The sequence below is a fragment of the Moschus berezovskii genome, chromosome 15, assembly GCF_049115385.1.
Source record: "Moschus berezovskii isolate FMDL1 chromosome 15, NW_MosBer_1.0, whole genome shotgun sequence".
NCBI lineage: Eukaryota > Metazoa > Chordata > Mammalia > Artiodactyla > Moschidae > Moschus > Moschus berezovskii.
This window is the reverse complement of record NC_142474.1, coordinates 19,007,609-19,025,567: the sequence shown is the minus strand read 5'-3', so window position 1 is coordinate 19,025,567 and position 17,959 is coordinate 19,007,609. Positions and strand designations below refer to the sequence as shown.

General features: G+C 41.5%; 1 protein-coding gene across 1 annotated transcript in view; it reads right to left on the bottom strand.

Annotated features, from left to right (window-relative positions):
* Positions 1 to 17,959, bottom strand: part of UQCC1 (ubiquinol-cytochrome c reductase complex assembly factor 1) — a 100,458-nt gene that overhangs the window by 38,601 nt on the left and 43,898 nt on the right. Inside the window, exon 7 of the mRNA XM_055436320.2 lies at positions 3,461 to 3,569. Within this exon, the coding sequence (XP_055292295.2) occupies positions 3,461 to 3,569 (109 nt within the window). The remainder of the gene's footprint in view (positions 1 to 3,460; positions 3,570 to 17,959) is intronic.

Here is a 17,959-nt window from a genome sequence, read left to right as displayed (position 1 = left end):
AGGAGAAAAATCACCACTACATTGATCAGTCTTATAAATTCTACTTTTTATATGAGTTTTCTTAAAGATGCCAAATAACACAGAAATAGATTTGCAAATTACCACCTTCACATCATAGATTTTCAAAGCTTGGAAAAGAAACTTGGAAACCAGGTAGCCACCCTCCCCCTCAAGTTTTTTTTTTTTTTAAACCAAGAAACTGAAGTAAGGAGAGGAGAAAAAATTTGCCAGCCAGGGTCAGAACCAGGCCAGACTGGCTCCCTCTGCCTACTACTTTTCTCCAGCCACATGCCATTCTTGTCCAGCCTAATCTTCCCATTTCTTTAGGCTGTACACATACCAAAGACTGAGGTCCCCTCTACACACACACAATCACAGTCACAACTTAGAATTGTCTAATATATGATTTTCTTGCCTGTATAAAGGGTGTCTATTTATAGCATGATGTTGGAAAGGGAGGAGCAAATCAGTTATAATGGAAATATAAAAACAGTAATTCCCCAACTCTTTCAAGTCTCCATTATTTTTAAATCATCATCTTTCATAGACTTTGTAACTAAACCGGAGCTCGGCATTTCTCTCATGAAGACAAATTTAACAGTCTATACTTGGGGAGCATTATAGATCATCTAAAACCCTGTTATTCAAAGTATGCTTGCCCCTTCCCCATTCTGCCCTACCAGTGCTACTGGTATCACCTTGAAGATTTTTAGAAACGCTGAGAGACTCTCTGGCCTCACCCCAAACCTACTGAATCAGAATCTGTATTTTAACAGGATCCCCAGGGGAACTGCGGAGAAGGCGACAGCACCCGACTCCAGTACTCTTGCCTGGAAAATCCCATGGACAGAGGAGCCTGGTAGGCTGCAATCCATGGTGTCGCAAAGAGTCAGACATGACTGAGCGACTTCACTTTCACTTTTCACTTTCATGCACTGGAGAAGGAAATGGCAACCCACTCCAGTGTTCTTGCCTGGAGATTCCCAGGGACGGGGGAGCCTGGTGGGCTGCCATCTATGGGGTCGCACAGAGTCGGACACGACTGAAGTGAGTTAGCGGCGGCAGCAGCAGCAGCCAGGGGAACTGCAGGTACATTAAAGTTTGAGAAATGCTGATCTAACACACTTCGCTCTAAGACAGCATAATGTCTAGAACAATTCAGACAGAAAAATGGTTGGATAAAATGGGGGGAAAAAAAAAGGAAAGGCTAATTTCTGCAGGACTGCATTGATAGACAACTGAACCAGAGACTAACAAACCAAGTATGATCTACCTGACAAACAAGTTGGCTTTAAAACAATTTCAGAATAAATTTCAATTTATTCATTCATTCAACAAGTATTTATTCAACCACTGTTCACTGTGTAAACAAAAAACTGTGGATAAGATAGGTTTCCTGCCTTTATAAAGCACACAGTCAAGTAGAAGGGATATTATAAAGTAACATGGGAGAAGGTTCAAAGTGCTGAAAATTGTGATGGAGATAAATATATGTGTGTGTGCATGCATGCTTAGTTGTTCAGTCATGTCTGACTCTTTGTGACTCCTCTGTCCATGGGATTTTTCAGGCATTGCAGGTGGATTCTTAGCCTGCTAAGCCATCAGGGAAGCCCCATTTATATGTAGATCCAAAAAGAAATTCATCTGGGGGTGGAGGTGGGGTAGAGTAAAAGGTTCCTGTGGTCTAGGAGTCAGCCACGTATGGCTCATAAGGCTATTCAAGCTGGGGACAGCTGTGGCCCACATGGTTCCAGTGGTTCAACTCCCAGAAGAGTCCAGTCAACAGTGGTAAGAAAACAGACTAACAGAACTACTGGGTACCTGCATGGCAGTCAGCAGAGACTCTGGCTGGCCAAGGGATATAACTGGTCGTCATTAAATGGGATGATTTGAGACCACCAGCACTACGGTATGTCCACTGTGTACTGCCACAGAGCTGGCTAGTAAGTACTTAAAGGAATGTGGAACACTCAGCAGGATGAATAGCTTTAAGGCTGTTGATCCCACTCTGGGCAGCTAAACAGCAGTAAGGCATGACAGTGAGAAACATAAAGCAAAGAGTACATTACAAAGACAGGGAATACTGACTCTCCCAGATGGATTATGATGATGATGACAACACCAGCTAAAACTGTGAAATATACCATCATCTTTTTAGAATGAGCAGAAATGCTGATGGTCTGTTTTCCCAGAGAAAGGCACAGAAGTGTCAATGAAGCTATGTAAAGGTGAACCCATGTCTCCTGTGCTTTCAGTATACCCAGTTACTTCACCCTCAATCCAAATTCTCCAAAGGAAACCATCATTTCCATCATTTAGTCTAAAAGACTACAATTTTACACATAGAGTAAGCACATGATTCCTGGAGAAGGAAATGGCAACCCACTCCAGTATTCTTGCCTGGAAAATCCCATGGATGGAGGAGCCTGGTAGGCTACAGTCCATGGGGTCGCAAAGAGTCGGACACAACTGAGCGACTTCACCTCACATCACATCAAGCACATGATACTGTTAGACAATAACATAGGAAGTGTGTGAAAATAATTACAGTAGATAAAAGTGAAAACAGGAGAATCCCCACTTAAATCCCATGCAGCATGCAAAGGTCTCCAAGACACACTGTTCAGTTAAAAAAAAAAAAGAACGTTGCAATTAAGTGCACAGAGAATGATACCATACATAATAAAATACATACACACGAAACCACAGAACTCTCCTCTGTAATGAAAGAAACCACGTCACCCCATTGCATGACCCTGTCTGATGGTTTGGTTTTAGATGCTCCCAAGCTGTGAGGCAATGATATGGGAAAAACCAAGGAACTACAATCTATTAAAACATGGTGTAGATACACAAAATACACAGTATACACAAAGGAAGAGATTGGTACTAATCCATCATATTCTAATGTTTTGGTCTGGTTTTCTATCGTCATCATATTCTACGTTATACTACACTATAGGTTCTCCTTTCTCAAGTTATTAAGTATACTAATGGACCTTTTCAGGAGATAACCTACCTTGCCAAAGTATTCTAGGTTGTCAGCGATCAAGGAGCTTGTTTTTAAGTTCCTGAGGACAGTGCAGGCCCCCAGTCAGGATCTTTCTATCCAAACTAACTGTGAACTGACACAATGAACTGGTATCACAGGTACAGTATCCTAAAACTGGATTATTATTTTATTTCATCTATTCACCAAATCCACCCCTCCTATCGCCATGATTTGCTGTTTAATAATCCCATCTCTGAACACAGGATGTCCTCACACTGACAAACCATGATAATGTGTGCAAATACAGAAAGTATCCAGAGCTTGTCAGAATCCACAGAGGCAAAAGTGAGTTGAGCTGAATTACCACTTGTCATCAGACCTTCCAACTCAAGTTCTAGAACTTCAACTCAAGTCAGGCAATCGCTCACTGGAGTTTTTCAAGACCAGAATCTGATAGTAGTCACTTACCCCCATGATTCTGCCACGCTGCTCAACATCCTCCCACATAAAATGAACTATGATACGACACATGTATTTCCCACTCCGGCCTTCCTGCTTCATTCGAACTAGACACATCCTGGGTGGGAAGAAGACATAAAGAGTCACTGGCTGTTTGCATTTTTCATGTCACATGTTTCCACTGAAGGTCAGTTCATCTGAGAAATTTTATTGAAGGGCACAGAATCAAAATGATTAGAAGCGATTTTTTTAAAAAACTTTTATTGAGCGATAACATGGATACTGAAAAGTACATGTATCTTAAGTATACAGTTTGATGAATCTCTACATATACACCCATGTAAGTACCACTCATGAAGACATAGATTATTACAGCACCTTGGATGACTCCCTCATACATGAAAAGGACAACTTTTAGCTGTTTAAAGATAAGTCTTAATCCTTCATTTTACTAATGAACACAGGAGTTCTAAATAAGGAAAGTGATTTTCCCAATACCATAGAGCAGTCTATAAAGGTGGGGACAGTATTGTGCTGTCTAATACGAAGGCCACTAGCTACACATGGCTATTGAGCACTTTAAAAAGGCTAGTTCAAACTGAGATGTGGTATAAGTTTAAGATGTCAATGATTTAGTTCAAGAAAAAAAAATATAAATATCTCAAATTTTTTATATTGCTTACATGTTGAAAATATTATCAGGTATACTAAGTTAAAGAAAACCCATTATTAAAATTAGTTTCATTTTTTCTTTTCACTTTTTAAAATGGAGCTACTAGAAATTTTTAAATTGAGTATGTGACCTGTATTATATTTCTGTTGGACAGTACCTGTCTAGAAGATAGATCACAGAAAGTATTATGATTTCATCTGTATAATTATCAAATTGTTTCCCCATTTGAATGTAAGTTCCATTGATGGCAAACATGAAGTCTCGGGTTGTTTTTCTTTTTAAATCACTGTATATCTAAGGTTTAAGTATAGTATGCACACAATATATATTTGCTGAATAAATGAATCAATAAAACATCTCAGGGCCAAGTTTAGGGCTCTTTCCTCTATACCACATTGCCTCGAATCAATCCAGAATGTTCTCAGATTAATACCTTACATAGATGGACAGGGAGGCCTGGCGTGCTGTGATTCATGGGGTCGCGGAGAGTCGGACACGACTGAGCGACTGAACTGAACTGAACTGAAGATTAGAAGAAAGAAAGCGTCAGTCGCTCAGTCATGTCCAACTCTTTCGACCCCATGGACTGTGGCCCACCAGGCTCCTCTGTCCATGGAATTCTCTAGGCAAGAATACTGAAGTGGGTTGCCATGCCCCTCTCCAATGGATCTTCCTGACCGAGGTATCGAACCTGGGTCTCCCACACTGCACGCAGATTCTTTACCGTCTGAGACACCAGGGAAGCCCCAAGAATATAAGAATTATGTTTTATTAATTAATAAATGTAATATTATATTTAATCATATAGAAGAATATAAAGTGAAATGAAGTTGCTCAGTCATGTCCGACTCTTTGCGACCCCATGGACTATAGCCTACCAGGCTCCTCCATCCATGGAATTTTCCAGGCAAGAATACTAGAGTGGGTTGTCATTTCCTTCTCCAGGAGATCTTCTCAACCCAGGGATCGAACCCGGGTCTCCCACATTGTAGGCAGATGTTTTACCATCTGAGCCACCAGGGAAGTCACATAAGAATATAAGCAGGGTCACTAATTTTCCAAGCGAGTTCCTAATCTCACTCTTATGACCATGTTGCTGCTAAGTCACTTCAGTCATGTCCGACTCTGTGTGACCCCATAGATAGCAGCCCACCAGGCTCCCCTGTCCCTGGGATTCTCCAGGCAAGAACACTGGAGTGGGTTGCCATTTCCTTCTCCAATGTGTGAAAGTGAAGTCGCTCAGTCATGTCCGACTCTTCGCGACCCCATGAACTGCAGCCTACCAGGCTCCTCCGGTCCATGGGATTTTCTAGGCAAGAGTACTGGAGTGGCTTGCCATTGCCTTCTCCGTCTTATGACCATACGTAGTTCTATTATCTCTTGTTAAACAGTTACTAAGCAGCTACAATAAGACTACTCACCTAAAAGACAATTTCTACTACAATTATGGAGTATTTGATCTAAACTGACAATCCTATCTCCATACATAATTAATGCCCATTTAAACCTACTAGCAATAGTATGGTCCAATGGAATGATTCCATCCTGGCCTGCCTCAACATCTCCATGAATGACTAAGATGGAGAAGAGAAAACAAACTTATCAAATTTGTAGATTCCAAGAAGCGGGGCATGAAGACAAATACGTCAGATGACCAAAAATACTTAATAGACTCTTTCAATGGGCTGACTCTAATAGGGATAAATCTAAGATCCTGCACTTGGGCCTAAAAGAACAGCTGGAGAGGTACAGGATAGGTGTGTCACTCCTACCTAGGTATGAGAAAGCCTCACAGGCTTATGATGACAATATACTTTCAAGGGAAGTCAAGAGGATAACGTTGCCCACCGCAATTAATGTGATTTTTAGATACAGTAATGCAAATATAATATCTTCATGTACAAAGTGAGATTTTTGTTCTGTTCAGCAGAGGTCAGACTCCACTTGGAATATGGCTACAGTTTTGAACATTATATTTTAAGAGACAAAAGGAAGCAATGAAAGATCAGAAGATATTTCACCTGGAGAAAAACAGGACAGTTGCCTTAACTATTACAGAAAAGTGATTAGACTGTCCAAAAGGAATCAGAACCCATGGGTGGGTCACAGAGGGAGAAAGAATTACTCAACATTGAATGCTGGAAGTAAAAACTTTCTAACAGGAGAGTTTTTGAAGATTCAAATAACAGAATGGATAACCTCAAAAAGTAGAAAATTCGCAACTTGGCTATCTATCTGACAGAAGGCTGACTACATGATCTTTAAAGTCCCTTGCGACCTTGGGATTTGCTGATGCTGTGATTCTAAATTTATAACCTCAGAACCCTGTTAAGTGCCTAAAAAATAACATTTTGTGACAAAAGAAACAGGTCATGCAAAAAGATGTGGCCACTTTATATGATATACAGTATATTCCAAGGCAGAAACAAACCAGGGAAAGTTCAACAGTCCTTTTTTCATAAGATTTTTCTTAAAGTTAACCAAATCTCTCATGTCAGCCTCTCCACCTGAAAAGACGCTGTACGTTTTGATGCTTAAGTGTTGTCAGAGGCCAATTCATCAACAGCAATAGTGAGGTAATGGAATTCATTTATATGAAAATTCTGTAGTTTGTTAATACACCTGCCCTCTGAGGTTTAAAAGGTACAAATTTTCTCAGATCATAAACTTACTAGCATGGAGTGAAGTGTTTTTTGTTCCAGAGCAGTTTGTTCTATAGCTTTTACAGATAACAGTCAAATGGTTATCTAGGGTGAAAAAGTAAAGCAAACTAGACACTTTCAGGATGCTGGCTGACATTTAACTCACTCACTGAACATAAACTGAGTTTCTACTGTGTGGAGATTAAAGTGATGGTTAACAAGAGCCCAGCTTCCAAGGACCAAGAGCTCTAAGAGAGAAGTTAGTAAGTGTCCCAAAAGGAACACAAAGTGCCATGGGCTGTGAGAGGATTACTTTTGGCTGAGTGGGGTCAGAGAAAACTTCATGGAAAATGAAACACTGTATATTCATTGCAGCACTGTTTACAATAGCCAAGACATGGAAGCAACCTAAATGTCCAGTGACAAAGGAATGGTTAAAGAAGATGTGGTGTATATATATAATGGAATATTACTCAACCATTAAAAAGTGAAATAATGTCATTTGCAGCAACATGGATGGACCTAGAGATTGTCATACTAACTGAAGTCAGTTAGAGAAAGAGAAACATTGTATGGCATTCCTACAAAACAGAAAGAGACTCACAGACTTAGAGAAGGAACTTATGGTTGCTGAGGGGAGAGATGGAGGGAAGGGATAGTTAGGGAGTATAGGATGGACATGAACACACTGCTACATTTAAAATGGATAACCAACAAGGACCTACTGTATAGTACATGGAACTCTGCTCCATGTTATGTGGCAGCCTGAATGGGAAGGGAGGCTGGGGGAAAATGGATACGTATGGCTAGTCCCTTTGCTGTTCACCTGAAACTATCACAACACTGTTAATCAGCTATATCCCAATACAAAATACAAAGTTAAAAAAAAAAAGAAAATGAAACTCTGCACCTGGGGCTTGGAAAGGTGAGCTGAAGTTGGACAGGGAAAACATTAATAAGATAATTTCCAGCAGGTGGAACATTATGAGCAAAAACAGGACCATGGAAAGCTCAGCACTTGTAAGGAAACAATACCTTAATTTTGTGGAAAGACAAGTATAGGAAACAGAAAAATATGCCAGAAAGGTCATGAAGGGCTTTGAAATGTCAGGCTAAACAGTCTGGACTTTACCAAGCAGACAAAGGAGAGCCACTGAGTGTTTTTCAGGAAGGGGCATAGTAAGATTAGCACCTTGGCTTTCAGAACAGATGAGTCTCTCAGAAGTTAACTCTTTCTTTCTTCCCAGCTGGACACCCTTTCTTTCCAAGCCTGGAAAATGACAAGAATGTTTACTTCAGGAGAACTATGGTATTCACAACAATCTGACGTAGAAATTTCAGCCAAGTGTATATACCTGCCTTTTGAGAGAAATGCAATAGCGAAGTTTGCTGCATTCTAAGAGTTTTGCTGATAACTAAAAGTTTAAAAAATATAGATTCAAGCATGGTAAATGGAAGAAGGGCAAATTCTAATTACTCCTAAAACACTGAACGTAATTAGTTCAGTAGACAACTGACAATTTGAAAACACTATCAAATATAAAGCTCTACAGTAAATTTCAGCACACATAGTTACAAAAATAAAACAATCAGTCTTCTCACCAACAGGAAGTGTGCTAAAGATAACCACGAGTTCTACTGGGAAAATAAGATTCTAATCCACAGGGCTGTTCATTCATCCACCATCACCAAATTCAACTAACTAAAGGTTCAACTAACTTATTTTTGCCCCGAATTTGTGAATCAAATTCTCTAGATAGTTAAATACAGAAAACTGTCTTGTTATGAAGAACTTTTGTGTTTGTCCTCTTCAAGGAAAAAGCACAGTTGAAGGCTGGGGCCCACAACTTAGACAAGTCAGCTGCCTGGAATGTCTGGACCAAGATGAAGGTCAATTCTTAGGACACTTAACCTTGAAGCTTACACATTCAATCTACTCCTTTCTTTGTTTAGTAACTGTTTTGAATACATGCACATGTTAAAAACAAACCTAAATTCCATCCAAACCTACATCTTCTAACCACTAAGTTCCTTTCCAACCAAGGCAACCAAAGTTAGCCGCTTCTTAAGAAACCTTCCAGATGTAATCTACACACACACAAGCTTAGGTGTATATGTACTCTTTTTACATAAATAGTAGCTTCCCACTTTTCTCTCCATTTTCCATAGTGATAGCATCCTGTACATACTTTTCTTATATTGAAACAATCTTTACAGAAGGACAGAGGTGAAGATATCTCAACTCCAGCTCTATGCTTCATCCACAGACACTACAGTTATCCCAGTGAAACTCATCAGGATAATAGTGCTGTAGTCAGTTACTCAGCAATGGCTAGGCTAATATCTGATCTAGGCTGAATTTAGTTTATCTGGCAACTTTTTCCTATTCTAGTATGACTAGGCCTTAGAAAGCATCACTACGAACAAAGCTAGTGGAGGTGATGGAATTCCAGTTGAGCTACTTCAAATCTTGAAAGATGATGCTGTGAAAGTGCTGCACTCAATATGCCAGCAACTTTGGAAAACTCAGCAGTGGCCACAGGACTGGAAAAGGTCAATCCCAAAGAAAGGCAATGCCAAAGAATGCTCAAACTACCGCACAGTTGCACTCATCTCACATGCTAGTAAAGTCATGCTCAAAATTCTCCAAGCCAGGCTTCAGCAATATGTGAACCATGAACTCCGAGATGTTCAAGCAGGTTTTAGAAAAGGCAGAGGAATCAGAGATCAAATTGCCAACATACGCTAGATCATAGAGAAAGCAAGAAAGTTCCAGAAAAACATCTATTTCTGCTTCACTGACTATGCCAAAGCCTTTGACTGTGTGGATCACAATAAACTGTGGAACATTCTGAAAGAGATGGGAATACCAGACCACCTGACCTGCCTCTTGAGAAACCTATATGCAGGTCAGGAAGCAACAGTTAGAACTGGCCATGGAACAACAGACTGGTTCCAAATAGGAAAAGGAGTACGTCAAGGTTGTATATTGTCACCCTGCTTATTTAACTTATACGCAGAATACATCATGAGGAACACTGGGCTGGAAGAAGCACAAGCTGGAATCAAGATTGCTGGGAGAAATATCAATAACCTCAGATATGCAGATGACACCACCCTTATGGCAGAAAGTGAAGAGGAACTTAAAAGCCTCTTGATGAAAGTGAAAGAGGAGAGTGAAAAGGTTGGCTTGAAGCTCAACATTCAGAAAACGAAGATCATGGCATCTGGTCCCATCACTTCATGGGAAATAGATGGGAAAACAGTGGAAACAGTGTCAGACTTTGTTTTTTGGGGCTCCAAAATCACTGTGGATGCTGACTGCAGCCATGAAATTAAAAGACACTTACTCCTTGGAAGGAAAGTTATGACCAACCTAGATCGCATATTAAAAAGCAGAGACATTACTTTGCCAACCAAGGTCCCTCTAGTCAAGGTTATGGTTTTTCCCGTGGTCATGTATGGATGTGAGAGTTGGACTGTGAAAAAAGCTGAGCACCAAAGAATTGATGCTTTTGAACTGTGGTGCTGGAGAAGACTCTTGAGAGTCCCTTGTACTGCAAGGAGATCCAACCAGTCCATTCTAAAGGAGATCAATCCTGGGTGTTCATTGGAAGGACTGATGCTAAAGCTGAAACTGCAATACTTTGGCCACCTCATGCGACGAGTTGACTCACTGGAAAAGACTCTGATGCTGGGAAGGATTGGGGGCGGGAGGAGACGGGGGCAACAGAGAATGAGATGGCTGGATGGCATCACCGACTCTGTGGACATGAGTTTGAGTGAACTCCGGGAGTTGGTGATGGACAGGGAGGCCTGGCGTGCTGTGATTCATGGGGTCGCAAAGAGTCAGACACGACTGAGTGACTGAACTGAACTGATTCTTCTGTCCCCACATAATAGCTGAGGAATCTGAGTCTTAGAGAAAAGTAACTTGCCCAGAGTTACAAAACTAATTAAGTATCAAAACTAAGATCTGAACCCTGATTATCTGATTCCAGAGTTACACTGTTTTTCTGCCTCTTTACCCACTCCAGTATTCTGACCTGGAGAATTCCATGGACTGTATAGTCCATGGGTTCACAAAGAGTTGGACACAACTGAGCGAATTTCACGTTCACGTTCTGCGTCTTTAATGGTTAGGAAAAACCTTCCAGAATCCATTTCCTCTGCTTTTCATTTAATCCTCACAAGGGCAATAATTAAAGCTTCAAAACTAGCATCATATTAGAAATAAAACACCAGAAGGGAAAAGACTGGCTAATCCAAGGCAAACATACCTACAACAGCAAACAGTAACTCCTGGCAGCCTAAAAGAACCTAAAAATGTATTTAGAACAAACACAACAGCAGTTCATCAAGGAAGGTATAGCTACCCAGTGCCAAGTTAAAAGAAGACAGCCTAGCAAAATACAGTTATCAGGACTGCCTGAATGATTAAAGAGGTTAAAGTATGTTGGAAGGTAAGAAGAAAATAAGTAAAACAAATTCAAAATGGTAAACAAGAACAAAAAAAGATTTGATGGTCATGGTACCCACTGCCAAACAAAGCCAACACATGTCACAGGCTCTGTCTGTACAACAGTAATGTTCGAGTCATTAAGTCAACTATTCCACAATTGAGAATAGTAGGTTTAAATAAAAGATCAGGACAGCTTTACTTCAATTTATATCATGGATGCATTCCTCATAATAAAGCTTAAATGTTGAGAAGTCAAATTACATTTTGCTACTGATTAAACATCGTAATTTCAGAGCTGTTCTGGAGGGGGAGGGGAGACTTCAATGCTAAAACATAGTAAAAATTGCCCTTAAGAATGCAATAGACACTTTAAAAACTGACAGTATTCTGTTCAAACCTAAAACTGCCCTAAAAAATAGTCTTTTTAAAAAATTCTTTTTTTAAAAAAAATTCTTTTTAAAAAGAAACAATCTCGTAATCTTTATATTCCTGTGTTAAATAATTTAATCATTCATTCAACAAGTATTTACAAAGTACCTACCTGAGTAAAGACTTAATCTATACATAAACTACTCTCTGTTTAGGAGCAATTCCAGGTGCCCCTCCCAAGTTTGATGATGTTCTTAAACCCACAATTTATTATTGAGGTTTTAAGCTTCACAGTACTATCCTTGTCTCTCAGGGATTCCAGTGCCTCATAAATAATACTGATCTCTTTTACATATAAGGCAAGCAAATAACCCAGCCAGCAAAGTAAAGGGAAAAAAAAGGAGTGTTCAAGCCCTAGTCTGATGGTTCTCTAGTATCTCTAAAAGATGGGTTGTTGTTGTTTGTTCACTAAGTCAGAAAGACGAGGTGGCAGGGGGGACCTCACCCACTAGTGAGTCTCAAAATATAAAGAGCTAAGATATAAATTTTGCCTTATGGCAAATAGTAATGATAATTATTACCATTTATTAAGTCCTCTGAGACTTGGCACTGTAAGATACCTTTGCATTCACCGTCTCACAATATACCCAGTATAACTGGCCATCTACCTAGTAAAACCATCCTCATCTCACAGGAAAGAAAACTGACACTGAGGAGGTGAAACTTAAGGTTGCTCAGTGGAGGAGAGGGGAGCTGGAGTGAGGCCTGAGCTCCCTGTCGCTCCCTCCAGCCACAGTGCCTCCCAGGGCAGCGTCAGTGCTAACTGCTCCCCCAGCCTGTGACAGCACAGCTCCAAGAGCCCTTCCTGCTAGATCAGACCCAGAGATCAGACCCAAAGGAAGACAACAGCACTGCCTGGAGAGTTCAAAGGAAGGAGGGTTTCCTCGCCACACTTTCCTCCTCTCTGCCTCAATCTGGGAGGGAAGAATTCTTGTTATTGCTGACGCTGACCTCCTGCCATGTCCTGGCAGCTCCAGCATCCTGTCCTGCTTGCTCTGTTTGGGCCTCCTGACAATGCCAGTTGTGTTTTGGCCTTGTTTCTCCCTCATGGTAGTTTATAAGCTGCTCAAAGAGGATCCGATTTTGAATTCAATGAAGACGAGTGGGCACTTGGGCGGGTTTGTCACTCTGGCTGCTAGGAAGGAATCCCAAAGGGACTTTCATGTAGCCTGTCTCCCCGACTCCGCCACCAGTCAAGGCCAAGAAAACAGGGCTTACATGGCCACACTCAAGCCTCCGCAGTGTGCTAATGAATGAGTTTATTTATTAGCGAGCTGGCACACTGACCTTTTCCTGGGGCTGTGTGCATGGCTATCTCCACCTGGTTTCCTAAACTCCCTCTCCACCAAGCCTACCCTTTATGTGGGGAGCATGGGGGCCAGAAAACAGTCTGTGGGCAAACAGACAAGTGGGGCGAGGCATTTCCTGAAGCCATCTCACCTGACAGAGAACCTCCTCCAAGAGCTACACCTGGCCTGCGGCCTGCCTGTCAAATCCACTGTAAAGAACAAGCTCCTGGGTAGCAGGTACCAATGTGCAGAGGTTATGCAATGTTGGTAAAATGATGCTGTCTAGGCCTTTCCTTTGGGCAAAAAGCTACATGTGTGGGTGTTTGAACAGAGCGACTCTGGCTGGGGGAGGCAGAGAGAGGATGTGCACATGGCCAGGGCTCACCATATATAGCACGTCTGGAGCTGCTGGAATCCAGCATGAGCTCGAAAGCCCTACAGCTACACGAAAACTGCTGCGGTGGTTTTAAAGAGCCCTCTTGCAAAGGCCGGGAGTGCCTGCCAGGGCAGTTCTCTGGCTGGACTGAGACTGGAACCAGTCTGTTTTCCAGCCCGTTCCACCTCCACACTTTACTGCTTTCTCTTCTTTCCCAGAGGCTTCTTCCCTTAGGCTTATAAAAATGTTCCAGTATTCCCCCATCTTAAAATAAAAAACAAATAACAAAATGCTTCCCCCCTTCATCCTGTTTTCTCCCTCTAGTGACCATCCTCTCATCTTTCTCACTCGGAACATCTTACAATTAATTCTCCCTCTCCTAATAATTCCTCAAGACCCCATGTCCTTTAGGTCTAGACCCCAGAAGGTTGCTTGACTATCCCAGGCTGCCCCACTGCCCCAAGCTCCCATAAGATCAGTATGTCTATCAACAAACAGATCCTATCAGACATGGCACCTGGCACCCTATACGATTCCCAGGTTTACTTGTTGCCTCTCCCAGGACACAGATAGTCAGTGTTAAGAAACACAGTTTCAGAGAGTTGGTGGTCAATGCTGTGCAGCTCAAATTCAGGACAAGAGACTCCATCCCATGACTACCAAAAGGAGACACACAGACAGGAAGCACAGTGTTGCAAAAAGAGCAATTTACACAGTCGGTTTTGGATTTGAGTCTCAGATCTTCCATTACTGATAAAGAAGCCTGTGACAAATCCTTTAAAACGGCCAAAATCGTCTCCCCATTTGTAAAAAGAGGAAGCTGAACTAGATCTGTGGTTTTTAAACTGTGCTCTGAGTTTCCATGGAACTACATAAGAGTCCCCTACCACTGGGCATGTGGCGAACACCTCAAGTGAGCAGACCATTCCCACTTCTTCAACTCGAGTAGCAGTCCTTTTATCCATTCATATACTGTGGATGAGTGTAGAACTTCATCTGTGAAAAGGGCTCTCCTGGTAAGATGACTGAAAACAATGAGGCCCTTCTGCCTGCAACGGCTTTTCATTCACTCTTTGACTTGCTAACTTCCATTCCTCATTGAGGTGTCAGTTTAAATGCCATCTCTTCAACAAAGCCCTCCCTGAGTGACCCACCCACCTCCAACTAAATTCTGGATCCTCTTCTTCCACAGAGCCCTGTCGCCGACTCCCATAGCATCCATCCCAGTTCTATTTTATTAATGATTTGTTTAACATGTCTCTCCCACACCCTTAGCCCCATGAGGGCAGGGAACAAATCTGCTGCATAGAGTAGGTTCAATTAGAAAATAAATGCTATAATTTTATGGATTTATGTTTAGGAATAAGCAGGTACTGGGACTTCCCTGGTGGTCCAGTGGTTAAGACTCTGCGCTTCCAATGCAGGGAGTACAGGTACAAGCCCTGGCTAAGGAACTAGGATCGCACATGTCACGCAGCCAAAAAAATAAAATTAAAATAAATAATAAAAGAATATGGACCCTGGAATTCTCTAGGCCAGAATATTAGAGTGGGTAGCCTTTCCCTTCTCCAGGGGATCTTCCCAACCCAGGGATCGAACCCAGGTTTCCCACATTGCAGGCAAATTCTTTACCAGCTGAGCCACAAGGGAAGCCAAAGAATACTGGAATGGGTAGCCTATCCCTTCTCCAGAGGATCTTCCCAACCCAGGAATTGAACTCGGGTCTCCTGCATTGAAGGTGGATTCTTTACCAACTGAGCTATTGGGGAAGCCCCTATAAATAGTATTAATATTAAATATTACTAGTACTAATTAATAATAATTATTTAATTAGCTACTTTGATAGTTTCAGTTACCAGTGAGGAAAGGAACTTAACACTCTGAGTTAGTCAGACCCATATTTGAATTTCCTTTCTACCAGGTACTAACTAGTTCTATGGGCAAGCTCTCTGACTTTTCTAAGTCTCTGATCCCTCATATATAATAGGAATAAAATAGTTATAAAAATGTGTGAGATAATATATGTAAATAAATTTTAAAACAATACTGTAAAGGACCTAATAGTTACTATCTATATCTATGATATACCTGACTTTGATAATTTTTAAAAATACAATCTGTATCTTCCTCTCCACCCCACCTCCATCCTAGGCATATTCTAATTTTATTTGTTCCACTTCTTTTTTTTTTGGCTTGCAGGATCTTAGTTCCGACCAGGGATTTAACTGGGGCCTCCTGCAGTGGAAGGTTGGAGTCCTAACCATTGAACCATCAGAGAATTCCCCATTTCCTTTTCTAAAATAAATTTCTGTATCTATGAAGTACTAGCAGGGTTTCATGACAAATTTTAAAATCAGGGTCTCTATAAATCTATTAGTACTTTGAACACTAAGATGAATTCCATCTATATACATCTCACCACCCAGGGAAACTTAAGTAGGAGCAGAGCTTTGTCTCTCTCATATGACCAACAGGCAGTGGCCAGGACCCTTCCAATTGCCATAGGAGCCAAAAGAGATTTCAGGCCATAGATTATTTAATCAACATTTATGAATGTGAACTCAAGTAAGATATGGGATTGAGGGAAAAAAGTATCTCATTTTCATGTCTTTCCAAAAGAATAATAAAAATAATTCTTGCTCTCAATAAATTCACCATCCACAAAGGAGATATATAATATATGATAAAATAAAAAAACGTCATTTGATAAGTGCTATAATAGAGGTGTCCAAAAGACTAAGGGAACTCAGAAGAGGAACTAACTCTGCCTTTGAAGGGAAGGGAAGGCTTCAAAGAAGAGATGATATCTGAGTTGGCTACTGAATGAAAAACAGGAGTTTGTCAGGTGCAGAGAAAGGAGAAGCTTTCTAGGCAGAAGAAAGCTTTGTGCAGAAGACTTGATATTTCTATCATACATAAACATTTCTATTTATTTTTCTTGCAGGGGAGGGAGTGTGGGGGTGGTGGTACCTAGAATGGCACCAGATGAGTGTGGTAAAGGTAGCGTATTTGGTGGAATATGAATGTCATGCTAGGAAACACACTGTATCCGAGAACAACAGAAGATACTAAGGAGGGTGTGTGTGTGTGTGTGTGTGTGTGTGTGTGTGTGTGTATGTGAAGGAGGGTGTGTGTGTGTGAAGGAGGGTGTGTGTGTGTGTGTGAAGGAGGGTGTGTGTGTGTGTGAAGGAGGGTGTGTGTGTGTGTGTGTGTGAAGGAGGGTGTGTGTGTGTGTGTGAAGGAGGGTGGGTGTGTGTGTGTGCGTGTGTGTGAAGGAGGGTGTGTGTGTGTGTGTGTGAATCCAATCTGTATTCAGAAGATCTTGGCACAGGAAGAGGGAAGTTGAAGTCCAAATACCTGTTTTCAGGTACTATTGCTTGTAATTCAATGAAATCAATTAGTGGGTAATATCTTACATTTCTGTTTTAAATGAATTCAAATGATATAGAAAATAACAAATAAAAAGAAAATAACAGATTATTTGATGCTGTAAGGATAAGTTTTACAAAATTTTTGCATCATACATCTGTTTGTTCTGGACTACAAGGTAAAATACATTTGTTACTATGCTGCTGCTGCTGCTGCTAAGTCACCTCAGTCGTGTCCGACTCTGTGTGACCCCATAGACGGAAGCCCACCAGGTTCCCCCATCCCTGGGATTCTCCAGGCAAGAACACTGGAGTGGGTTGCCATCATGGTCAAAAGAAGTTGAGATGAGTGACTGATGCCTGACCAGATAAAGGGAATACGGGAAAAGGTGGCCTCCCAGCTTTCTGGTGTGGGCACCTGAATGGATCTCAACACCACTGCCCTAGACAGGGAACAGAGAAGGAAACCTGTTTTTATCAAGTCCATGTGGAGATGCTAGAAAGCCCCCACAGCAACCTCTGTCAGCATTTTTTCAGCAGCTGTAGTGAATACTAACCTTGTTCTGCAAAGACAAAGGACACATAGTCACCACAGCTGCACGTTCACAAGAAAACACACCTGATAAGGGCCGTCTGGGAACTGAAGGGTTCCCAGTCCTAAATCCCAATACACACAAAAATTTGGGACCCAGAGAAAGCAGAATGGATAAAGGGGACATCAACACCTCCTCCAGGGAACTAACAGGATATGAGAAATCCTGTCCCTATTCTAAGAGCCAACAGGGCATCATCACCCTCAGGAACTTAAGCAAGAGTATTCTAGTGTTTGTGGGGGGCTTTTTAGGAAGTGGGGAATTCTATTTTTATGACTGCTTTCTAAGCCTCCCCACTTCTCCCTCATAGTACCACTCACAGGAGGTATTTGAACCCTACCCATCCCCAGCAAGTCCACTGAGCCTGGTAATGTTGGATTTGGTGATCCCTTAGTTAACCTCCTAGAGTTTCAAGCTAAGAGAACAGGACTACAACACAGCTTTCCTGCAGTCCTGGGGTGAATCCCTTACTTCCTCTAACAACCCTAACCCTAGAAAAGAGTTTCCCTAATTCTTCCTGGAGGATCACAGCACACTGGATCCTAAACTACTTTTCTGGTGACCCTTTTCCACTGCATTCCTATATGCTACAGACAACATGGCTGCCCTCAAATACTCCGCATTCTTGTACATGTTCTATGTCTTGCTCCTAATACTCCTGCAACTTAGAGTGCCT